The sequence below is a fragment of the Panthera tigris genome, chromosome D2 (assembly GCF_018350195.1).
Source record: "Panthera tigris isolate Pti1 chromosome D2, P.tigris_Pti1_mat1.1, whole genome shotgun sequence".
Classification (NCBI taxonomy): domain Eukaryota; kingdom Metazoa; phylum Chordata; class Mammalia; order Carnivora; family Felidae; genus Panthera; species Panthera tigris.
Genome location: NC_056670.1, coordinates 33,697,201 through 33,721,620, shown reverse-complemented (window position 1 = coordinate 33,721,620; position 24,420 = coordinate 33,697,201). Strand labels below are relative to the sequence as shown.

At 52.7% G+C, this 24,420-nt stretch overlaps 2 protein-coding genes across 8 annotated transcripts; one reads left to right on the top strand and one right to left on the bottom strand.

The window, feature by feature from the left end:
• Positions 1–185: 185 nt before the first annotated feature.
• NDST2 (N-deacetylase and N-sulfotransferase 2) lies at positions 186–8,750 on the top strand. 4 transcript variants are annotated; one of them, XM_042960052.1, is made up of 16 exons: positions 186–568; positions 1,245–1,490; positions 2,746–2,788; positions 2,873–4,213; positions 4,405–4,492; positions 4,808–4,962; positions 5,148–5,333; positions 5,605–5,733; positions 5,865–6,047; positions 6,140–6,236; positions 6,595–6,718; positions 6,857–7,031; positions 7,273–7,392; positions 7,500–7,609; positions 7,780–7,882; positions 7,980–8,750. In XM_042960052.1, the coding sequence occupies exons 4-16, from the start codon at positions 3,209–3,211 to the stop codon at positions 8,103–8,105; spliced, it is 2,601 nt and encodes an 866-aa protein (XP_042815986.1). In that variant the 5' UTR covers positions 186–568; positions 1,245–1,490; positions 2,746–2,788; positions 2,873–3,208; the 3' UTR covers positions 8,106–8,750. The 4 variants fall into 4 exon arrangements, with proteins under 4 accessions (XP_042815986.1, XP_042815987.1, XP_042815984.1 ...); XM_042960053.1 differs by having other exon boundaries at positions 7,222–7,392; positions 7,500–7,572; positions 7,980–8,069; XM_042960050.1 differs by having other exon boundaries at positions 191–568; positions 7,222–7,392; positions 7,980–8,749.
• Positions 8,735–23,067, bottom strand: ZSWIM8 (zinc finger SWIM-type containing 8). Of its 4 annotated transcripts, none has more exons than XM_042960046.1 (26): positions 22,363–23,067; positions 19,871–20,024; positions 19,540–19,634; positions 19,191–19,363; positions 18,908–19,015; positions 18,711–18,792; positions 18,456–18,576; positions 18,015–18,216; positions 17,693–17,868; positions 16,326–17,319; positions 15,435–15,566; positions 15,119–15,298; positions 14,824–15,007; positions 14,516–14,614; positions 13,835–13,959; positions 13,168–13,408; positions 12,910–13,068; positions 12,584–12,812; positions 12,125–12,414; positions 11,757–11,980; positions 10,750–11,238; positions 10,336–10,519; positions 10,055–10,231; positions 9,767–9,886; positions 9,333–9,443; positions 8,735–9,212 (listed from the first exon to the last, which is right to left on the bottom strand). In XM_042960046.1, the coding sequence occupies exons 1-26, from the start codon at positions 22,568–22,570 to the stop codon at positions 8,752–8,754; spliced, it is 5,718 nt and encodes a 1,905-aa protein (XP_042815980.1). In that variant the 5' UTR covers positions 22,571–23,067; the 3' UTR covers positions 8,735–8,751. The 4 variants fall into 4 exon arrangements, with proteins under 4 accessions (XP_042815980.1, XP_042815981.1, XP_042815982.1 ...); XM_042960047.1 differs by having other exon boundaries at positions 10,360–10,519; positions 22,363–23,066; XM_042960048.1 differs by having other exon boundaries at positions 8,916–9,212; positions 9,333–9,511; positions 22,363–23,066.
• Positions 23,068–24,420: the final 1,353 nt, after the last annotated feature.

The following is a 24,420-nucleotide window of genomic DNA, read 5'->3' as shown; positions in this document are numbered from 1 at the left end:
GCGAGTTTGGGGTGGAGAGAAAAGATGTGGACCCTTAGCTGGCGGGCTAGGGGTCTCGCCCCGCCCCCGGGCCCCGCCCGCGTCACGGGCTGCCCCGCCCCCTTCGCCCCTCAGTGGCCCGACTCGGCTCCCCCTTCGCAGGGCTGAGTGGACGAGCCCGAACCCTGGGCCCGCCCCTGCCCCGGGAGCCGCGGCGCCCGACGCTCGCTAGACTGTGCCACCGGGCGGGGAGGAGGGGGTGCGCCTCTGCGGGCGGGGCGCGCAGCCCGCCGTCTCGGAGGCCGAGGCTCGACCGAGCGCTACGGAGGACTGTTCGGCCGCCCAGCACCTCGGCAGTGCAGCTGCCAGGCCCGGACTCTGCGGGGACCTGAGGGGCGTCACGAGCGGCAGCGAGCCGCCTCCCCCCACCCCGGGTGGGAGCGGTGGTTGGGCCCGGCTGCGGCAGAGCGTTCTCTCGGAGATGGCGGAGCCGCCGCGACGCGGCCCAAGGCCCCGAGAGCTGGGAAGCCGGGCAGCCCCGGGACGCGGCGGAGCCCGGGGACAGCGGGGACGCCGCCTAGTCCGCCGGGTGAGCCGCCCTTGAGGGTAACCACCCCCCACTCAGAGGGTGGCCCCCACCCACGGTCGCCCGCAGTCCCTCCCCTCACAGACTTCCCCTCAGTGTTGCCACCATAACCACCCGCGGGGTTGTCCCGGGCGGCCCTCAGCGCGGCCCAGCGCTCCCCTCTCCTGCGTCCCCTCCACTAGTCTCCCTCCTAGTTGCTTCATTTCCCTCAGTAGGGGGCTCCTCCTCCCCTCGGGGCTCTCCCAGCCCAATGCCTGCCTCGATGTCACCCCAAGCTCTCCTCGGCGTGTCCCTTGCCCGGTCCCCATCTGGCGCTCCCTTCATATCCACCTGTGACCCCATGTCCCCCTCAGCAGGGACCCTCTACCCGTGACTCCTGGTATGGCAGCCCCGCATTCCCACGTCGCTCGCTCCTCGGTAGCCACCACCACCCCCCCCCCCCTCCCGCGGCATCTGCACCACTTGTCTCCCCGCCTTCCCTGGTTCCTCTCACTAGTGCTGTCGCCCAGCCCAGGCCTGGGGGACCCCTTTGGTTTCTGCCTCAGAAACCTCCCGCTGCTGCTCACACGTACAGCAACCCTTTCCCCGCGTTCCTACTTCGGCATCTGTCATCCCATCCCACACTCGACCCCAATAGCTCCCTCAGCACCCCTTCCCTAAATATTGCTGCTTCTTCTAGGTGTGAAGCCAACATGCAGTGGTTAAGAACCCGGGCTGTGGAGCTCGACAGGCCTGACTTTGAATCCCAGTTCCTCCACTGACTGACTGAGCTGTGTGATCCTGGGCAAGTGACTAAGCTTCTCTGGACCTCAAATTACTCACATGTAAAATGGGGATAATAATAGTGTCTGCCTCTTACCTACCTTCCAGGGCTGACGTGAGCATTAAATATATGGAAAGCTCTTGGAAGAATGTCTGACAAAGAGTAAGCTCTCACTATTTACAATTATTCTTAACAGTAATGGGGGAGACACCCTGAGTGTCCACTTCGTGCCAGTGAGGACTTCTCACTACTGTGTTTTCCCTAAAGAGTTTCCTTTAATTCTTAGGATTCACCCCTTCCCATCACTATTTCAGTCCTCTCCCCAGCTTTCTTTTCATGTCAATTTTACCCAGGCCAAAGCTGAACTGTTCTTAAATCATCTCTCTCAATTCTGAGGAATCCTGTCTCTGCCTGATCTCACCCCTGAGATGTATATGCCTGGGAGTGGGTAGCAGAGAAGGATTGCCAGTCCCTGGCCTTACTAGGAATGGCTAAGCTGGAGAGAACAACAATAAAGCTTCTAGAAGCAGTCTATATATTTAAGAAAACAGTCTCCAAAATTAGGTCTCCCTGAAACTGTTTTCTGATCACACTGTCCTTACCCCTTTCTTACTGGTTGGGTATGACTTAAGCTGTTGTAGCTCTCATCCAGCCCCACTAAGTTTGCTATCTTTTTGTAACAGGATTCAATCCCTCATGTCTCCATAGGCTAGCTCAGGACCCTTCTGAGCTGTTCAGTGATGAGGATATAGTATCACCTAGACTAAGTTAGGAAGGTGAACTGAAGTGATAGGAAGACAGACTGGACTCAGCCCTCTGGCTTCTCTCAGGCCCCAGTGATGTGGTCTGCCCTGGGGCTACATTTTTATCACTCTCTGACACTCGTGCAGGTGAGATGAAGGACAGGGGATGAGTAATTTTTCACAAGTAATAGAAAAGAGAGTTTCTGGGTTTGGAAGTGAATCGAATGATTAGGTAGCACCATTTCTTTTACCTTTCGAATCTCCCCACCCCCCACCATAGTGTTCTCCTCACTACAAGTTCATTAGTGCTTCTAGCTTGTGATGTTGGGTTTGATTGATGAGGAAGATTAACAGACTCATGACTTTCCTCTTATCTGATATTTCATTGGAGCACGGGACTTGTGGGGCTTTCTGTCCCTTCCTCACAGAACGACCAGAGCTCCTGCTGGCTGGCCAACTGCTTAGTCGTGGGCTGGGAACTTCTTCCAGAGCAGGTTCATTTTCACCCTCCTAAGCTGTTTGGTCTCCTTTTGATGGGAGATTTGTTCCCTTCCAGCCCTTGAATATACTGCTCTAGCTCTGAGCTTAGCTCAGGAAGGAGAATTTATATTCTAAGAAAGGCAACAAGCTATGAAGTGAAGATATGAGACTCAGATTGTGTTGTTCTTCTACAGGAGTTTTTTTTTTTTGGAGAACAAATCATCCTGTGAGCAGGAGGTAAGAGAGATGGGTGAAGAGGGGAATGGGTTGATGATACACTTTCAGGTGGAGAAGTAACCCATTGATTTTTCTGTGTTACAGATAGTGAGGGCAGGGATTATGAACTTTGTTGACCTCTAATGTGAGGAGCTCAGCAGGACCAAGAGTGGAGCCTGGCTAGATTTGCATCCTGAAGCCATGGGCCAGGGGGCCATGGTGACTTGAGACCAGTGGACTGTGTCCAGTTGCCCCTCGTTGCCCCTTCTAACTCCCCTACCCTAAAGTAAGGGGAGTTGGCTCCAACTTTTCAGGGAACTGACCCTGAGGAAATCATTTTCCCTTACTTTCCTATCCTACCCTCTTAAGAGAGCCCAGCCTATAGAACTCCTACCTCCCATCCCCTGAGGTAGACCCCATCCCTGCCTCCCCTTCCCCGCCATGCTCAAGCTGTGGAAGGTGGTACGCCCAGCTCGGCAGCTGGAACTGCACCGCCTCATACTGCTGCTGATCGCTTTCAGTCTGGGCTCCATGGGCTTCCTGGCTTACTACGTATCCACCAGCCCCAAGGCCAAGGAACCCTTGCCCCTGCCCTTGGGAGACTGCAGCAGTGGTGGAGCAGCTGGCCCTGGCCCTGTACGTCCACCAGTCCCACCACGGCCCCCCAGGCCACCAGAGACAGCTCGAACTGAACCTGTGGTCCTTGTGTTTGTGGAGAGTGCATACTCACAGCTGGGGCAGGAGATTGTGGCCATCTTGGAGTCTAGTCGTTTTCGTTATAGCACTGAGCTAGCACCCGGCCGAGGGGACATGCCCACACTGACTGATCATACCCGTGGCCGCTATGTCTTGGTCATTTATGAAAACCTGCTCAAGTATGTCAACCTGGATGCCTGGAGTCGGGAACTGTTAGACCGGTACTGTGTGGAGTACGGTGTGGGCATCATTGGCTTTTTCCGAGCCCATGAACATAGCCTACTGAGTGCCCAGCTCAAGGGTTTTCCCCTTTTCCTACACTCAAACTTGGGGCTCCGGGACTACCAAGTGAATCCTTCTGCCCCCTTACTGCATCTCACACGCCCCAGCCGCCTGGAACCTGGGCCGCTGCCTGGTGATGACTGGACCATCTTCCAATCCAATCATAGCACATATGAACCAGTGCTTCTTGCCAGCCTTCGGCCAGCTGAATCCCCTGTGCCAGGACCAGTGCCTCGCCGGACCCGGCTTCCCACTGTCGTACAAGACCTGGGGCTTCATGATGGCATCCAGCGGGTGCTCTTTGGCCATGGCCTTTCCTTCTGGCTCCACAAACTTGTTTTTGTTGATGCTGTTGCATACCTCACTGGCAAGCGCCTCTGCCTAGACCTTGACCGCTACATCTTGGTAGACATTGATGACATCTTTGTGGGCAAGGAAGGTACCCGCATGAAGGTGGCTGATGTTGAGGTCAGTCTTTTTCCTGACTCAAATTTCTTTCCTTAGAAGCTGTTTCAAGCTCTGTCCTATCAGACTCCCTTGATTCTGAGCTTGTCATAGGTATACTCCCTGCCCTTTTCAGGCAGGAAGAACATTACTTTTCATTTTTCTCCTGATCAGTCTGCTCTCATGATTTCTTGTGTTCCTGCTACTCTTCCCAGGCTCTGTTGACCACCCAGAACAAACTCAGGACCTTAGTCCCCAACTTCACTTTCAACTTGGGCTTCTCGGGCAAGTTCTATCATACTGGTGAGTGTATTCCCCTGTTCCTTCAGCATATCTGTCTTAGTTTGGACTGTTCCTTCACTGTTCATCTTCCTGGGCAGGCAAGTTGGAGAAAAGGGGCAGGGTTTGGGGTCAAAATATGGTGAGGAGCTAGCGGTGGATATGAACTTAGGTTAGCATGGGTGGCTGAAGAGCAAGTCAGCAGTGGGGCAAAATAGTCTCAGGTGGGCAGAGGTCAGCAATCTTATCCCAAGAATGGAAGATGGTCAGTGTTGTTACAGAACAGAGGAGGGCACAGGGCCTGACTGGCTGTGGTCAGTGGTCAGTGTGTGGTCATAGGGACAGAGGAGGAGGATGCAGGGGACGACATGCTGCTGAAGCACCGCAAAGAGTTCTGGTGGTTCCCCCACATGTGGAGCCACATGCAGCCACACCTGTTCCACAATCGCTCCGTGCTGGCTGACCAGATGAGGCTCAACAAACAGTTTGCTCTGGTGAGACCCTTGGATCTGTTCCCCATACTTTTTCCCAGAGATAATGATTCCTTTTCAACCTTCCCCTAATGGGCTGCCCTTTCCCTACCCTTTCCATTTTTCTTTCTGTGGAGGTATCCCCACCCTCTTTACCCTCTACTCCCTGAACCTCACCAGGTCCTGGTGAGAATCTATGCCATTCCCAGGAACATGGGATTCCCACGGATCTGGGGTATGCTGTGGCCCCCCACCACTCGGGTGTATACCCCATCCACACGCAACTCTATGAGGCCTGGAAATCTGTGTGGGGCATCCAGGTGACCAGCACTGAGGAATATCCCCATCTCCGCCCTGCCCGCTACCGCCGTGGCTTCATTCACAATGGCATTATGGTGAGGGACCCCTGATACAAACCTGAATCAAACTCCTACATTTAGACAGCCACCAACCTGCACTGACCTGTGTCCTCTCAACTGCCAGTCCAAGTTCACATAATAGGGGGTAAAGGGGTGAAAAGTCATAATGCACATAGTAAGAGTTTTATTGGTGTAACTCAGTACTTTACAAACCCAGGGAATCCTAATGCCTTAGGTCTTTTGTCCCTTATTTATTTTTCATTCTGCCTTTCAAATCTCATGTTAGTTTGTTTTTTCCTTCTTCTAGGTATTACCACGGCAGACGTGTGGACTCTTCACTCACACAATCTTCTATAATGAATATCCTGGAGGCTCTCGTGAACTAGACCGGAGCATCCGAGGTGGAGAGCTCTTTCTGACAGTGCTGCTTAATCCGGTAAGGTGCTGAGAGGAAGGGCTAGAAGATTGGAGAGCTGAAGTGTATGTAGGCTGGGAACTTTGCTCACCAAGCCTGATTCTGAGGTGGGGTAGGCTCTCTAATTCTGACACGCAGGCTCCCTCTTGCAGATCAGCATTTTTATGACCCATCTGTCAAATTATGGAAATGATCGGCTGGGCCTGTATACCTTTGAGAGCCTGGTGCGTTTCCTTCAATGCTGGACACGGCTGCGCCTACAGACCCTTCCTCCTGTCCCTCTTGCACGAAAGTACTTTGAACTGTTCCCTCAAGAGCGAAGCCCCCTTTGGCAGGTATGGTTGGAGCTCAGGCTGACCAGAGACGTGATGGGGGTGGAGAGAGTTGAAGAAAAGATGAAACATCTGATTCTTGGCCTCACCTTCAGAATCCCTGTGATGACAAGAGGCACAAAGATATCTGGTCCAAGGAGAAAACCTGTGATCGGCTACCCAAGTTCTTGATTGTGGGACCCCAGAAAACAGGTGAATCGTCCTTAGCCAACTTCTCTTGCCCTGCCTTAAGCCCAAAGGATTCTTTGGCCAAGGAATTCCCTTCTCATACCCACCTCTCCTTAATCCAGTCTCTTGAGACAGTGATTCTTAATCCTGAATCAGAATCATCTGTGGTTTGTTTTTTTTAAAGATCCACAAGTGATTCTGATGCAGTCAAGGCTGAGAACTATTTTAACTTCCCTGGGTCTCACTGTCTTTTCCTTCTCTCACTCTAGTTTGTCCAAAGGGGATATTACTACTCAGAGTGGTTATTTTCTCACCTCCTTAAAATTCATATTGTTGATCTGGCTTCTTTCCCAAAATAGCCTCGACCTTCTCTCCCATTTAGGGACCACAGCTATTCACTTCTTCCTGAGCCTGCACCCAGCTGTGACTAGCAGCTTCCCTAGCCCCAGCACCTTTGAGGAGATTCAGTTCTTCAACGGCCCTAATTACCACAAGGGTATTGATTGGTGAGACTGGGACCCTTTGTAATGCTTCTCAGAGGAACATTCCCTTCCCTCCAAATCCTCATTCCAGCTTCCACCAGTGCAGGTATCTGGCCCCTTCATGCTGCAAATTCTCTGCCTCTCCTCTGTGCTACTTCCTAGGTACATGGACTTCTTCCCTGTCCCTTCCAATGCCAGCACTGACTTTCTCTTTGAAAAAAGTGCCACCTACTTTGACTCAGAGGTTGTACCACGTCGGGGGGCTGCCCTTCTGCCACGAGCCAAGATCATCACTGTGCTCACCAACCCTGCTGACAGGGCCTACTCCTGGTATCAGGTGAGCCTGAAGCTAGGAATACATTAGGGCTTAAGTGAGGGAGGTGGTGACTGCTAGAGACAGAAAGGAAGAGGGTAGGGAAACTAAATTGCTTTGGTGTGGGATTCCTATGCTGTGTATTCATCAGATCAAGAGTAGGGCAGAATAATTCTATCAAATCACCCATCCTTTCCTATTCCTTGTCCTTCAGCACCAGCGAGCACATGGAGACCCAGCTGCTCTGAATTATACTTTCTACCAGGTGATTTCAGCCTCCTCTCAGGCCCCTCTGGCACTTCGCTCCCTGCAGAACCGCTGTCTTGTCCCTGGCTACTATTCCACCCATCTGCAGCGCTGGCTGACTTACTACCCCTCTGGACAGGTACATGCCCCCCAGTAGCCTTTGTTGGGGTCCCCCTTCCCTTCTTTGTCCCTTCAGCCTAGAGGCTTCTAAGGAATACAGAGGGAACTACATCTCTGTCCCTTTAGTTGCTGATTGTGGATGGGCAAGAGCTGCGTACCAACCCAGCTGCCTCAATGGAGAGCATCCAGAAGTTCCTGGGTATCACACCCTTTCTGAACTACACACGGACCCTCAGGTGGGAGAGCATGACCCAGGGGAGGAGGAATCGGGGAAATGGGGAAACAGGTTGACCATGTCTGTTTGGAAGAGACATGTGTCCCTGTGAGCTGGGAGAGGTAATATACATTTATGGGGCTTGAATTTTCTTTTCTCCCTACCAATTAATGCCCTTTTGCTATTGAGCAGGTTTGATGAAGATAAGGGATTCTGGTGCCAGGGACTTGAAGGTGGGAAGACTCGTTGTCTGGGCAAAAGCAAAGGCCGGAGGTATCCGGATATGGACATTGAGGTGAGTAAAGCCTCAGACAAGGTATCCCTCTCTACCTCTGAGGTCTCATCCTACGTCCCACTCCTTACCATTTCTGCCTCCATTTTTCTCCTCTCAGTCCCGCCTTTTTCTTATGGATTTTTTCCGGAACCACAATTTGGATCTGTCGAAGCTGCTAAGCCGGCTTGGACAGCCAGTGCCCTCATGGCTTCGGGAAGAACTGCAACATTCCAGTCTGGGCTGATGTCCAGGCCTCCTGTACCAGCAAAAGCGCCCCACTACCCTAAAGGGCAAGCCCAGAGCAGGGCCCACAAGGGGTATTAGAGTGGCCCAGCCCCTGCCCCTTCTACCTCAGTGGCCCCCAGGCCTGGGATGGCTGAGAAGGAAAGGGCAGTCCTTTCCCATACCTCTAGGGTCTTATAAAGGGGCTTCCCTTGATACCCCACATCATGGTACTAGCCACCTTCAACCCATGGTCTTTGAAGGTGGGTGAGAATGAAAGGGTCCAGGCAAGGTGTAGAGGAACTTATTAATCCAGTGATTTCCCTCTTCATTCTCAGCAGTATATCTATCTATACCTGGCTATGGGAGGGACCCCCCCCTACTGTGGGATCAATGGGATCTACCTGTGGCCCGGCCTCCCTAATGTCATTCACATTGAATGGGGATGAGGCCGGACAGTGGCTCATAGAGCTGAGTATGAGCCCTAGCTGTGGGCTAGAAATGTCCTTAATAAACATCCTTATTTTTCTGTTTTGTCTGCCTCACTGGAGTGGGAGAAACTTAGAATAAAGGAAGTGTCAGTCTTTTCCCCCACCCCGGTTCAAAGTTCATCTGCACATGGAGGGAAAGAAGGCAAAGGCCCAGGCAGACTAGAGTAAAAAAGGAGTTTATATATTTATAAATGCCAAATAAATACCAGAGGCCACCCAATGCCCCCTCCCAGATAGGGCTGTCTCCCCCAACCCTAGGCTTCTAGGGTTTGAGACATCTTGGCCCCAAGCTACAGCCCAAGAGCAGCTGCCAGTCTGGGCTACCAGAGAACTGAGTGGGGATGATCTGTCCAGCCAAGATTCACTCCCTCTGTGTGAGGGGCCCCCATAGCCACAGGCCTGTATCCCTGTATAGGACCCTAGAGGGGCCAGACTCATGGGGAGAAGGTGGTCATCTCGAGTGAGACCCGCTGCCACAGCTCCTTGGTCTGTTTGCTGCGCTTGAGGTTCTGCAGGATGTCGTTGAACTGCATCATGCCCATGGGTGTCAGACAGAAGGCGCTGCGGGCACTGCGGATCGCATTCACAAAGTCGTCGTAGTCGGCAGGGGTCAGGTGAATCAAACGGTGGTGAATGTACTGGAAGAGGATGAGCCACTAAGCACAGAACCAGGCCCGTCCTCCCTAGCATGCGGGGTAATCGGTTCCATGCCTGCCCAGGAGGTGCTCCACCCTACTCCATACTTCCAGGGTGGTCACCTGCATGTATGCCTGCTGGCAGCGCTGCACCAGTTGGTGGAAGGCCGGGGCACGCAGGTGGTTGTGGGCATGAGCAGGGCTCAGCCGCTGCAGCGTCTCCATGACGATCTCCTGCAGCACAAACGGGCTCAGCACCCCCTTGGCTGCCCCCACACAGAACTGGTGCACGTAGTTCACTCCTGGGGGGCAGGGGGAGGGGCATGAGACGGGGGTGGCCACCTCTGCCCTAGGGACCCAACTTTTATCTCTCAGCTCTGGCCTGGCAGAGAGCCTCCCTCCACCCCAGGAGCTGAGGTAACCCCCCACCCCCCGCGCACGCACACATACCCGACCAAGGCCTCAACTCTGAGCAAGAGCTAGGAAGGAGGTCTGGGACAGGAAGGTGGGGAAAGTGGGTGGGGGCGGACAATGGTCCTGGGGAGGGGAGGTGTTACCCAGCTTTGCTGCCAGCCCCAGCAACCATTTGACATCATCAGTGTAGGGGGGGGAGCGGGAGAAGTTGTTGGGGTGATCATTGTGTGCCCGGCGACCCAGCATCTCCAGTGCCAGCATTCCTGGGAGAAAAGGGTGGGCACATAGTGAAGGTACATCCTTTTCACCCTGCACCTCAATCTGGTACATCGGACCCCACAACAAACAAAGTAAGAGCCGTGGGGAGGGAGGCATCACTAAAGAGCCTCTGGCACAACTGCAGGTGGGGGCACAAAAAAAAGACTTCTCACCAACACGGTAGGCAGCGTGCAGGTGGTGTAGGCTGTGTGGGTTGACAGGCTGACTGTGGGTCTCCTCCTCGGGTGGTGGAAACCCTCCGCTCACCAGAGGACTGGGCTGTGTAGTCAGAGCAGGCAACGAGGCACCCTGGATGGCTGGAAACGTGGATGCTGGATGGACACTGCTCACTGAGGGTGGGATGAAAGCTATATGAGGAATTCACAGCCCAAAGAGGGATGGAGAGGGTTCCTCCCCCCATCTCCCCTGCCCAGTGTACCTCCCCTCCATTCACCTGTTCCCTGTCCCCACAACTCACAGGCCACACTGGTGGGCAGTGGGAGCCCTGGCTCTGTGTGGTAGGGATGTACTGTGATGGGTGCCATGGAAGGGACGGGGAAAGACACAGCAGTGGCAGCAAGTGAGGGGGGAGTCACTGAGTAAGGGTACTGAGCCCCCAAGAAGGCAGGATGCACACCCTAGAGACAGGGAAAAGAGTAGGAAATTATATTAAGATGTGGTTCTCCCCCTTCATCCCACAAGTGGGTATCCCTACATTTCTTATCTTGGTTGGCCTGAGTCCCCCCAGACCCCCACCACCTCACCAAGACAGTCCTATTATTCTCCCAGAGTACCCCACACTCCAACCCCACATGAACTCCTAATGTTCTCCCACGTGCCCAACCCCCCAACAAAACACTGGTCTCACCTGTGGGTATGCAGAGCTGGGCACAGGGAAGACGGCAGGCCGGGGCATATGAGGCATTGGGTGGGCAGGGTGAGCTGGGTGGGTGAGGTATTGAGGGCTGCAGGGCAGGTGGGGCTGTAGAGCAGTGTAGGGGTGCAGGCCAGGGGAATGACCATGCCCCAGTCCTGGACCTGGATATAAACTGGACCCCACTGAGATGACTGGCACCACTGTGGCTGCTGCTGTCACTGCTGCTGCTGCCACTGTAACCGGCTCAGTGCCTGGGCCCCCCCTGCCCTCAGGCAGCCCCCGCCCAGCCTCCCCAGCTGCCCTGATCCCACTGGCACTACAGCTTGTAGCCCCTTCACGGGCTGTGGATGAGCCACCTGCTGTTTGCTCATATAGCCAGAACCACTGGTGAGCAACCTCAAACAACACTTCAGGGTATACACCCCCACCCTTAGCCGCTTCTTCCACTGCCATGCAGGCCTTCTCCAACATCAGGTTATCCTGGAAGGAAGGGGCACAGAAGTTAAGGGGAGGGGCTTTACTCAAGCATGGTTGTAAATGACATTCCAACATCTCCCTCTGAGTTGGCTGGTTCCCAGGGAGGCATCAGAGGTCAGAGTCAGAGCAATGAATGCCTCACACACTGAACAAACACTTGGTGACCAGTTCCAAACTACTTACAGTCCCAGTTCCAAACTAACCTAGCCACTCCCTCCCATCCAGTTCCCACTATCTCCCCAAGGCCTTCCCCAAGTATTCCAACCTGGTGACCACCTTGGTCCCTAACCTATAGATCTCCATTTCCTTATCTATAAAACAGGAATAATCCTAACCTCAGAGTCGTAAGGCAAAAGAAGTAATGGATGTGAAAGTGCATTAATATGTCAAGTGTCACCATAATAGCACAAACTAGAAAATTTGTGAACTTTAAGATTTGGAAATCGAGCTGGGCTGTTAGTTTTCCCCATGTCCCTTCCTAGATACCTGAAAGCAAGTCCCCAGATTGCCCCTAGAAATACCTGCTCCTTGCACTGCACCAGGGCCCGCTGGATCTCATTGGGGTTCAATGCATGGGCATGAGGCAGGCAGCTTAGGGCTAACTCCGCTGCTGCCCTCACCATATTGGAGTCTCGTGCCCGTGATGCCCTGTCAGCCAGGGATGCAACCTCAGGGGGCGTCAGGTGTCCATCCCAGCATTCTACCAGTATAGTCAGGGCTGCACTACCAATCTCCATTGCCTGACCTTCAAGGAAAGGAGCAAAAAAAAAAGGGGGGGGGGGGTGGTTAGTATGGTGTCTTCTGTCAGATCAGTAACTCCACAAGGATAAGACTCTCATTTCTATCAATTAATCCCCAACCCATTCCCAAATCAAGATACTGGGTTTACCTGTAATCCAGGAAACGTGCGAAGAATAAGTACGTGAGAGCCAGTTGGGAGAAACAAAGTTGTGCAGGCCAAGGGCATAAAGCCCAATCTCGAAGGCGCAAAGGTGCAGGTTGCGGTGAGGACCCTGATGGCCCCCTGAGGAAGATGGATGTGTGAAAATGGAAGTGCTGCTGTTGCCCCCTGCCTTGATCAGCACCGTCTTCGCCAGTTCGAAGTAGAAGTGTGCAGCTGCCTCTGATGGCTGATTGGGTACATGAGGGGCATGACTCTCGGGACGGCGGCCCTTGTACCTGAGGGGGCAATGGGGTAGGGACGGGGATTGGGGTTTCTCTGAAATGGGTGTCCAGGTAGGCAGAAAAGAGCAGGATAAGTGGTGTCGCTGGGGGGACAATAGTTGGATTACACCAGGGATGTGACTCTGAGGGTGGGCCAGATGAGAGGAGTATTTCTTCCACTGACCTGCCAACTTCAACGGTCTTTGCCCGGGCCCCTCCACTGGCACTGGCCCGGCGACTTCCACTGGAGGATGAGGAGCCCAGAGAGTCCGAGGAAGAGCTGCTAATGCTGTCACTGTCCTGTCCTCGGCCCCAGGAGGTGGGGGCCCAGCCCCCTCGAAGTGGCCTCCGGCTTAAGGTGGGAGAACTATCCGATGTTGTTTCAGGGGCACTGCTGTCAATGCTGGCCATGCCTAACTCCCCAAGACAAATCAGTCTCAGAAGCTAGAAGTTACAGAATTCACACTTCAGGAAATCCCTCCCTCCATGTCATCCCACAGGCTGTCATACCTGTGTGTTTCTTCTTAGGCCGCCCTGGGGAGCCCCAACCCCGTCCATTGTAGCCTCCACGACTGCCAAGTGCCAGGCGGCTGGGAACCTTCCCTTCCGCCCTTGGGGTCAAAGCTGCCTCAGATGGGAGGCCCTCACAGGGAGAATGTGGGGAACTTTCTAGGTGGGGAAAATAGGACATTGGGATAAGCCAAGGAAAGGGGACCCCAACATGAATCCATACCATTCATCCCCCCCTGCCCAGTGCCCCCACCTCACCAGGCACATTCTTCTCTGTGAAGCCCTCAGTGGGGCCTGGCCCAGCCCCTGCCACATTCCCTGGCTGAGGAGGCCCTGCAGAGCCCGAGGTCAGGGGTTGCAGGGCCCCTGGGGCAGATGGGCCCCCATGCTTTGAAGGAGACCTCTGGCTGGCTGTGGCTGGGCGGCTGGATGAGTAGAATGAACTCAGTGTCTGGGGCTTATGCGTCTGGCTCTCTCGGTCCAAGAGTTTGTCTAAGATCTGAAGAAGAGAGAAGCAGTGACAGGATGCCCTTTATATCCTCACTTCTATTTCTATTACCTTACTTTCTCTTTGAAACAGCTTAATACTACCTCTTCGGGAAGCCTTCCCCAGTCACAACCATAGGAGAACCTCCTGGATGATAGGCACCGGCTTACATATCTTGATATCCTAACACTTAACACAGGACTGACTAAATTGATATTCAGTAAATATTGAAATAAATGAGTAACTGCTTCTTTTCTTTCATCCCCTGCCCAAGCACTCCTACGAGAACCACTGGTCTTATTCTTTATCAGGTGTCCCCAAGATTTTCCACTTATCCCCTATGGGCAGTATAGCCCTTTCCTCATTGGACTGCAATCCTCTGAGAAAGGGTAAAATTTTGCTCTCTGCCTGTCAAAATCCTAGTACTTCAGTCCCTACCTTTTTGAGCTTGGCTTGATCATCCTTGTAAGTGATCATTAGTGCCAGTGCCAGGTCACCCTTCTCCCGACGTGTGCCTTCACACAGGAGGGGATGCTCTGCCTCGCTCACTGTTGTCTTCATACCTGTGAGAAGAAGGGTCTCATAGGGACTGAGAATGGCCATAACTCCCAAGACAGCAAAAGTGAACAGGCCAGGGCTGCCCAGCCACCAGCATATGTGAGATAAGGAGTTCTCCTGGTCCAACCCACATCCCCCGTGGAAGGTCCCAATTGCCTATTACATCCGGCCTTAGCTCTGATCTGCTTTTTAAGACCTTCATAATTGGCCCACTCTACCTTCATGGCATACCCATCACTTCAAGGAAGTTTGACTCCTTGCCCTCATTAAGACTTGATGGTCCCTGTCTTTATTCATGGTGTTTTGTCCCCTTACCAAAAACTTAACTGATCTTTTGACCTACATTCCGTATTCTATACCCTTCCTGAATCCTTTTCTTACATTTTGTGTGCCATAGCACACCTTTTGTCCCTAAATTCTTGACTGTACTACCTGGTTCAAACATGTCACATTCTGGCTGTCCCACTACCATACCACCCCTTCAAACAGGGACCATGTCTCATGCCCTTCAAGGCCTGGGCCAACTAGCTCACAGAAGTGCTCAAGATACTCCAGACTCACCTAAGGCAGCAACTGCTGCTTCAAATCCCAGCTCCTCATCCCCAGGCATCTCGTTGTTCCAGTTACGACTTGGTGGCCGGGAACCCGTGGGAGAAACCACTGGATGAAAGGTGGAATAAGTCAGGCAGAAAGAAGTGTCACTGGAAAGAATGAAATGTAGGCAACCCAAGACCCTCATCATTCCAGACCACTCATGAAGTTGCCTGATGGGTCCTAAGGATAATTCAGAGCCTTGGGCCTCTTGGTTTCTCCTTAGAGAAAACTACTCCTACCCAAGATCCCCACTCGAGTAGAGTCATGCACCATACCTGGAGCACAGAGAACGTCAAAGATGAAACTGGCCAGCATGAGAGGCAAAACGGGCCGATAGTCACAGAGTGTCCCCTCCCGAAGCTCCTCTGCCCGGCACCGCATGGTACTCATCTCACTTGGACCCAGAGGAATCTTCTTGAGCAGGGCAGCCACCTCAGACTCCTGATATGCCAGCTTCACCTAAGAATACAGGAAGAAGCTCAGACCCCGAACACTTCAGTAGAGATCAAGCTGTAAGTCTCTGAGGAGTCTCTGAGGAGACTGCAGTACAAGGCTGATGGAACCTCCGACCTCCAAGGCCTTGGTAGAAGCTGGGGGCCGCTGTAGCTCCAAGGCAAACATGCCAACTCGGAAGGCCAGGTTGTGGTGCTCTGGGCGTTCACTTAGCACTGTCAACAGGAAAGCTGCCTTCGTCAGGGTGTTGGTAGCCACCCAGGTCTGACGGCTCGTAGATACCTTGTTCTTCTTGCCCTAAAGAGGGGAAGTACAAGGAAGCAGACATATGAGTCTGACTCATCTTGGTGGAGTGAGGAGGCTCTCACTTGGAGTGGGGCATAGAAGAGGGTTAGCAATAAATGGGGGGAGAGGGGAATGGGGGGTCTCTCACCTTGGCAGGGGGCGGCTCTACCTTGAGGTCAGGTGGGTTGGCTAGCAGGTCCTGGGCAAGCTCCACAGTGAGGCGGGAGGCCTCACTGCTGTAGCCGTGCGCATGCAGGGCCTCAGCACAGGCAAACAATATCTGGAGAGGACGGGCACCACACAGGTTGAAGCCCCAACTTCCAGGGGCAGGACACCATATTCATACTCAAGCAGCAAACATCCCATGAGTACCTGCTATATGCTAGGCCCTATGCCGGTCCTGGGTATACCACAGGAACTCATAGTCTGATTAGAGAAACAGACACACAAACACACAAACCAGCGTGAAGCCAGCTACCACTGGGAAAGACCAAGAGGGGCATAAGTGAGTAAGATACTTCACTGGGACCTAGGGCAAAGGGGCAAGCTCAGGGAAGACTTCCTAGAGGAAGTGATCTCTAAGATACCTGAGACCTGCAGAAAGAACAGAAGCTAGCCAGGAAAGGTGAGGGAAGAAGATTCTAGGCAGACAGGCCAATCTGTGCAAATGTAAGGATGCGAGAGAGAGCATGGCAAGCTAGAGGAATGGTTCGACTGACTGTAGTAGAAAGGGCAGAATGCCTAGATGAGGCTGAGAAAGCATACAAAGATCAGACCAAGTGAGGCCTCACAGGGCATGCCAAGGGCAGTGGGAAACCACTGAAGACTTTTAAGCAGCAGAGGGACACAATCAGACATTTCAGGAATATCAATATGGAAGCAGTGAAAAGAATGGACTGTAGGCATGGAGTCCAGACAGGAGCCGCTAAAGGCTTCTAACAGCCTCACTACAGTCCTGACATTCCCAATTAGAGCTAGATGGCCCCTCTCCCAGCTGTAGCGAAAGAGCACCCTCAGTGTCCCCTCAGAGTCCCCTCACCTCCATGCGGCTCTCCTGTTCCAGTGGCTTCAGCCCAGCAAACAGGTCGTGCTCCTCCCCAGCCCCGCCCTCAGCCTTCTCTTCCTCGCCTCCAGCCCCATCCTGGGCATTCAGATAATATGCCTGGTAGTCATCATCCTCCTCTCCAACTGCAGTGGCTGCCTCTTTGGTTTTGGGGAGCCCATTGCCACTCTCATCTGTGGAAGGGAGGTCATCCCGGGTACAGACCTCCCCAGGCAGTAGGCCATGGGGGCCAGCAGAGGCTGTGGGAGGCTCAGGCCCTTCTGAGAAGTACACACCACCATCTTCTTCATAAGTATCTGGGGGTTCGGGAAGGAAGGTGGAAGGACCACGGGAGCCACCAGGAGGAGGGCAGGGTGGCGGGCTCTCAGGGAATCCACCAAAGGTGCTGGCCTCTGCACCGAGGGCCAGGCTGCTGTCATCCAGGCTCATCTCAGCCAGATCCGGCTCCAGGGAGCTGTCTTCGCTGCTCAGCCGTCGCTTGCTCCCACCGCCTGCTGATCCCTTGCCCCCACTGCCAGCCCCACCCAGTGCCTTGGCTTTGCCCCCACCTGGACCCATCTTATGCAGAGACTTATCTCCCCCCTCAGCAGAGAGGCGGCGGGGACCCCGCTGCGATGAGGGGACCCCCTCACCCAATCCCTTGCGCTTGGCCCCAGGCTCCTTGGGCCGCACAGCTGGCTCAGAAGGAAGAGATCGGGGCCGCTCCCGGGATTCCTCCAGGCCCCCAGATCGGGAGGCACCTGGCCGAGGGGGCAGGGCTCGGGCCCAGCACAGTGCCAACTTCCGGTCGGTGCCACTGTAGGTGACACCAGGGAGTGGATAGGCCTCTTCCCAGTTGAAGTAGCAGGCCTCCACCGCTGGCCGGAAGCCAGGGAAGAGCCGCTCCAGGGTCTTTTTGTGCTGTCCCCGCTTCACATTCTCAATCACCTTCAGTTGCCACTGGCGTAGCTGGGCACACAATTCCCGGCGGCTGTGGGAACAAAGTTGGGGGAGGTTGCTGGGGGGCTACATTCTGCTCTGAGAAGGGATGGAAGGAGACAGAGCAGGCATAACCCCCAGAAGGAGGGTACAGGAAGGGACCCAGGGAAGAACTTCTTGAGCCAGCTCATACACATCACTCCAATACTCAGGTATTTGGGAAAGTGGGAGCTATTTAAGGGAGGAAAGGAAGAGAGCTTCTCAGAAAAAGGACGCCTAAATCACTGGTAACCTTAACGCTCAGTACCTCCCATTTCCCTAGGACTAGAAGAATAGTACGTTTCTATGTGCACATAATATGAGGCCTTGGACTATCCTGGGCTGGCCCAATATCCGTGCTGTGATGAGCCTAGGGGGAGACTCACCGCTGGGGGCTGAGTGCAGGGTCCAAAACAGCTAGCCTCCACAGTGTGACCATCTCATCACACATGCTGGCACATGCATGGGCCGCTACCTCTGACTGCCCATTGCTACGGCCCGTGTGTCCGCTGGCGCTGCTGTGTGAGGCTGAGGTGCGCACGCTGTACCACCAACCTGTTATCTGGAAACAGAGAGCTCTGAGATGCACCTAATAGTTTGGAGAAAGGAAGAGCAGCCCTCCCCAGTGTCCCTGTCAGCAAGAGGTAAATGAAGTTAAGGGAAGGAGAAAATGAACCACAGTGGGGCTACCCAACTCTGGAGGGTTACCTGTTCATAGGTGAGGCACTGGTCAGTGAGGATTTCCAACAAAGGGGCAGCATTGCTGTCTCTCCGTTTGAACATCTCCCGCACAATGCTAAGTAGGTTCCAGACACCCTCTGGCTCGCGGCCCCTCAGAGGGCGCAGCAGACATGCCCATTCAGCAGCAGCTGGAGGCTCCGTGGAAGACAGATACATGGAGTTCACATCACTGTGAAGGTAATGGAGTGGAAAATGATTACTCTGAGATGGGGCTGCATACGACAGGTGAAAGTGCACCAGGGCTTTGACACAAAAGAGGCCCTGACCCAAAATACAGAGTGTAGGAGACAAAAGATGTCTGAGACAAAAATTTTTGAGGCACAGGTATTAACAGAGCAAAGGATCGATTAACAGCCTGAGGGTTGTTCCCTTCCACCACAGACACAGACATAGAGAGATCCAATTTACCTGAAGACCACAGGCGAGGGTCCACAGAACTTGTGTAGTGTCTTCTTGATGTTATCAGTGAGTGTTGACTCATCCAAATACCATGTACTCTGGTCAGAGGCAGAGGGCCCTGCTGTGGGGTCTGGGGATGATAGGTAGTCAGTTACATAGAGATAGGGGCCTGGATTCACCTGACAACAGCAAGCTTTTAGTAAGTGGTGCTCTGCACCACCAGCTTTCTTCCTTCCGACTGCCCTTCCTTCTCTCCACACTCACCCGGGGCTCCACACACTGTATTGATGGCTGTTGACTGGGAAGAGAGGAGTTCATCCAGAAGACGCTGGGCCGTGGGGAGGATCTGAGGGGGAAAGGGACAAAGGCATAAGTGACCCAAGTTGGCCTTGGACTAACATGAAGACTAATATGCAGTCCTGGAGCTTAGAGTTGGAGAAGGGTGTCTCAACCTCACTCACCTGCTGAGGGAGCTCACTGATGAGGTACTGAGCAAACTTCTGCAGCTGGTCCCTCTGCAGCCGAGACAGGGACTCTGAGACTGGGGCACGCAAGCAGACTGCAGAAGCCTGAAGGAGAAACAGAGAGAAACAGAACAAGCTGGAAAAGGTTTGCTGACACTGGAGCAAGGGAAAGACAGGCAGATTAAGGGAGGCGAGGAGGCTCACATTGTGGCCAGGCATGCAGCAGAGAAGGGGGGGATGGAGCGTAGGATAGGGCCAGGATAAATTGGGAGGGCCTCACGTTGTGGATGCGGAAGAGACAGAGTGCCACGACGTGAGTGCACCATTTGGCCCCAGCCCCACAGGTGCAGCTGCAGGAAGTGACCCGGCAGCGGTCAAACATCACAGCCACGTTGTAGGCCCCTTTGGGGGGGACCATCTGAGGTGGCACCACTGTAGCACTCAGGTGGAACCCTGGGGAGAAACATGGGTATGGTCAGGGAGAGCCATCAAGACATAATTCTCTGCCCTCAACCCTGGCCCTGCAGTTATTCCGACAACCTGCTCCAGCTTCTTGCAGTAGGTCCTTAATTCATAACACAGGGGATGGGCAGAGCAGGGGGTGCCACAGGGCATGATGGGACCCTTACCTATCTGCAGTGGGTCTTTCACAGCCCTCATGCGGAACAGCTGGTCCCCTCGCTGGAACTCATCGGCACTGCCATTGGCCAGGCACGAATACAGCCTGGGAGTGAAGAAGAGGACACAGCCACAACTCAGCAAATAACCTGTCAGAGACCATAATGCCCTGGACACGCTCTCCCCAGTGTCACTCCCTCTTGGGGAAAATCCCAGGCACTCCTCCCCTTGTCTTCTTCTTACCACAACCCCAAACACAGTAGCTCCTTTGTTCTGGAGGAAACCCAGCACACAGTGTGGAATATCAGGACCCACTCCCCACCATCAGTCCTTTAGCCTCACCGGATATCCTCTTCATTCTCAGGGAAGCTCCAAAAAGCAATTCGGAGCTGTAGCTGCTCAGGCACTGGGGGATAAACTTTCTCCACCACTTCAAATGGGATATGAAATGCCACCTGCTTTGCTGAGAGCTCCACCAATGGGATCACAAGTCCATCTTTGGAAACAAAGGTTTAGGTGAGGGTAAAAAGAAGGGGAAATGAAAAGGGTCATGATTACCTGGCACCAATGCCAGCGCCTAACATCTTGGGCCCCACCTTCACTATGAAAGAAAAGGGAGATCTGGATGAAAAACCAAGGGACCCTCCTGTTAGGATACATTAACTCTTAAGATTTCATCTGGGGGAGGGGAGCTAACCAACTGCAGCCCATAACTTGCTACCTAAGGTCTAGAACAGGAGATACCACAGATATCCCAGAAACTCCTGGCCAAACAGGTGTGTTCCAGGATCCTAGCAAGCAACCCTCTCACATGGCTTGGCATCTAATTTCCCTTACACCTAGCACTTTAGATTTATATTACATTGTTAATGTCTCTCCCCTGACATTCTCTTCTCCAACTGCTTTTTACTATCCCTTTTTCTCTACATTATTCTAGGCCTCTAACTAAGGAGAGGAGACAGGCCAGAGCCCAAAGGAGTTAAGAGAGGGACCTCCAGTAGCAAGAGAGGCTGCATGTCCCTTGGCACACCTGATCCTTGGCTTCCTACAATTGGAAGCCTGGGAAGGGGGATGGGGAGGAAGATGGGTTATCCCAAGGGAACCTAGCTGCTGCTCCTGAAAACACCTGGAGTAGGATGGAGTTACCACTCAAGGTTTCCCACACTGTTTTAATCAATAAATGGTGAGGGGCGCCCAGGTGGCTTAGTCGGTTACACGTCTCTTAGTTTCAGCTCAGGTCAAGATTTTCGTGGTTCGTGAGTTCGAGCCCCACATAGGCTCTGCACTGACAGCATGATGCCTGCTTGGGATTCTTTCTCTCCTCTCTCCACCCCTTCCCTGCTTGCTCTCTCTCTCTCTCTCAAAAATAAATAAATTTTTTAAAAGGTGAAACGCGACAGACTGCATACATATCTCACCAAATTGCTAGTCAAATTAGAAGACAGATCAGAAAATCATGGAGCTGAAAGAAACCTCTTTTTTAAAAAAAAAAGTTAATCTCCTTATTTTACAAGTGAGAGACTGAGAGTACCCCGGGATGGCAGCGGGTTTGGGGAATGACATGCTTTTCTAGATTTTAACCTATTCAGGAAGATACCAGTATGTTGAAAATTTTCACCGACATTACTTCAGTTACTTCCCTCAAAGTGAAGGAGCTCTAAGCCCCAAGGCTACCCACACATGCAAATGTGAAAAAGCAAAGAGACCACAGAAGACCCACAGTGAAACTGCCTATGATCTTTGTGCATGTGTGGGTGTATGTGCACAGAACATATGCTACCTCTCCAACTGAAGTTGAACACTACCACTCCTAACAAGTGACATATGTACACTTTTCTTTGTCCCAAAAGGGTGCTAGAAATCTCTGCAGGGAAGTTTGGAAAACGGGAGTTTGGAATGGCCGGAGTACAATCACAATCCCAACCGCTGAAAAAGGTCAGCTTGCATTGAGGCCCAGAACAAAAACTGTGCCATGAGGAAGGCAGGGAAAGGATGTGGTAAGTCTTGAGCCTGTGGAGCTTCACTTATCATCACTCTTCCCTCAATCCCCTTTAATAAAAGCAAAATTATTCACAGCACTAATCAGTTAATTCACTGAAAGACCCCAGGATGAAAGAAACTCACAGCACAAAGCAGGAAGAGCATTTCATAAGGAGACTCTAGAGACAGTTTTCTACACTCTTCCCCAGGCCCCAGATGATAGAAATCTAAGGCTCTAATCCAGTGGTCCCAGCTTCTGACAGCTGTTCAATATGGACAAGAAACAAGCCTCTGATTTGAACCTATGTGACTATGGAATCTCCAGTTCACCTCCACTTTCCTATGAGTGGAATCCCTTCTTGGTGTAGCCAGAATCAGAGATCATCATCACCCCTAACAAGAAGCTCCCAATGCACTTTGCAATGGGGGTGACACGCCTCAAGTGGTCCCTTCTTCACAATCCACTCCCTACCCTCCTTCTCTTCTATTTTCTGGCTTGCCGCGGGCTTAACTAGGTGAGTATTCCCAAGTCAGAGGAGTTTTTTCTTCTATTCCATTACTAAGGCAAATGAACCACAAAAAAAATCTACTTTCTGTCGCTAATCGTATCCAACCCAGAATTTCCCAGCCATCACTCCAACACACACACACACACACACACACACACACACACACACACACACACACGCTGATGTGGAGAAGCCAACCCCAGGAAGACTGGAAAAGCGAGTCCAGAAGTCCGTTCCAAGCTGCTCGGGACAGCTCGCGGTCCGGGACAGCTCCCGAGCGGGGACAGCTCCCCAGCAAGGCCTGAGCAGAGCCAGCCCGTTCCCTTCCCCCCAGCTCACCCTTACCTCGCATTCTGGTACCGCCACTGCCACCTCCGCCACCGCCGCCAGTGGGGGAATTGGGCCCCGCTGACTGTTTGCGCCATCCCCGCCAGTTCTGGCAGAGACTCTCGGCCTCGGAGATGAAGGAACAGAGCGAATCCTCCTCAAAGCGGTCCGAATCTTCGAATGAAAAGCGCTCTCCGTCCTCCCACTCCGCGAACATCAGCTCCATGGGGCCTGCACCCCCCGGGGCCGGGTCCCCCCCCGCGGATCCGGGGCCTGGGCCGCCGGCCGGGGGCTGAGGGGAGGCCCGGGGCCTGAGGGGCGAGCCGGGGCTGGGGGTGGCCGGGGCGCTCAGGGCGGCCGTGCCGGACGAGGATCTCAAGCCTGGAAGGGATATGGGACCGGGCCTCGCCCAACTGCGAGGTGCGAACGGGGATCGTGGCCAGTATCCGAGACTCTGGGCCCGGACGAAGCGCTCGGCAGCCGGGGCCTCTCCGCGGCTGCGGCGCCGCCTCCCCCATCAGCTGATCTGAACTTCCGGCCGCGCCGGCCACCACCACTTCCGCCTCACGCGCTTGGGAACCAGACCCGGTACCGGCAGATGTAGAGGACCCGTTTGTTTAATTGCTACATTTCCTGCCTCTTTTTTCTCGAAGCCACCCCAGATACTGTAAGAGGGAACCGACTACCAGCGATACATGAAATGACTACAAATCCCAGCAATAACTCGGCGTCCATAATGTCCCCAAGGAATAAACAGCCGCCATGAATGCCGGGAATCGTAGGCTGTCAAGCGGTACACAGGACAACTGGGTGGAGTCATTGTCTCAACTCCGGATAGGCCCTGGGGCCGCATCACCTTCTGGGAGTTGTAGTCCAGAAGCCTGCATTCCATTAGATTTTTTTCTAAGATCTGATCAGGAAAGCACCCTGAAAAGAATGCATTTGATTTCGGGAAATGGTTGTACTGTTTTGTCAGTGGGTCCTTTGAATCCAGGAGTTCTTAGCCTTTTTTTGTGGTACGGACACCTTGGCAGCCTGGTGAAGTCCCTGGACCTCCTTCTCAGATTGTTTATAAATGCACAAAATATATAACTTACAAAGGAAATGAATTATATTGAAATACGATTATCAAAATATTAACAAATTTGTAACGTAGTAATACTGCTTTATTTACACATTAAGTAAAGTCCAGCAGCAAGGGTAACTACCATAATTTTGAAGCTAGTGATGGGTATAAAGGATATTGAGGTACCTGCAACCTACTATATGAAAATATTATAATCTCATATAGGTATTGCTAATTGATACTGTGGTTTGTTTTCCATGGTCCTAACTGAAATGCTAAATTTCAGTTGTGGTTAAAGATAAAAAATTTTTCCCATCCACGTCCACAGACCTCCTACTGAGAATCTATTGACCCTAGGTTAAGAACTCCTAAGTCCGGTCCAAAGTGCCTAGGTATTGAGCTTCTTCCTGTAACTAAAAGCCTCAGCTTTCAGAACAAGGCAACTGCCCAGTGCTCTACCCATGAGGTCTGAGGACTATTGGAAGAAGTAGCTGTGTGGGTCAGGGAGGCAAGACCACTTCTTTATCTTAATAATTATCCCACTGGAGCCTTAGAAACCCCACTGATCTTTGTCTATCTAATGCTGCAAGGTATATAGAAAAGGTTAAGTGAATTAAACCTGGAAGGGCAGAGTATATATAAAATGCCATACAACTGTTTCTAATATCAAAGGGTCACAAAAGTTAATGCCTTCAGCAACTAGGTGGATAACTTAATGAGAGAAGTGAACAGGTGATACACAAAGAAGATAACTGCCAAATAAGTTTCAGTTTCACCATGTGGAAGAGGCCAATGGCCAGGTCCCTAGAGAATGGAGACAAAAGATAATCAGCTCTACTTGGTTATTGCCATGCAGGGATAAGAAACTGGGGTTTACAGATCCTTTTATTTTTTTAATTGAAAGCTAAAAAGTGGATTTTTTTAAATGACATTTTTCATATTTTTGAAGGTGATCATTTAATTTAAAAACGAATTTCCAATTGTGTTGGCTAAATAAAATACATCTGCAG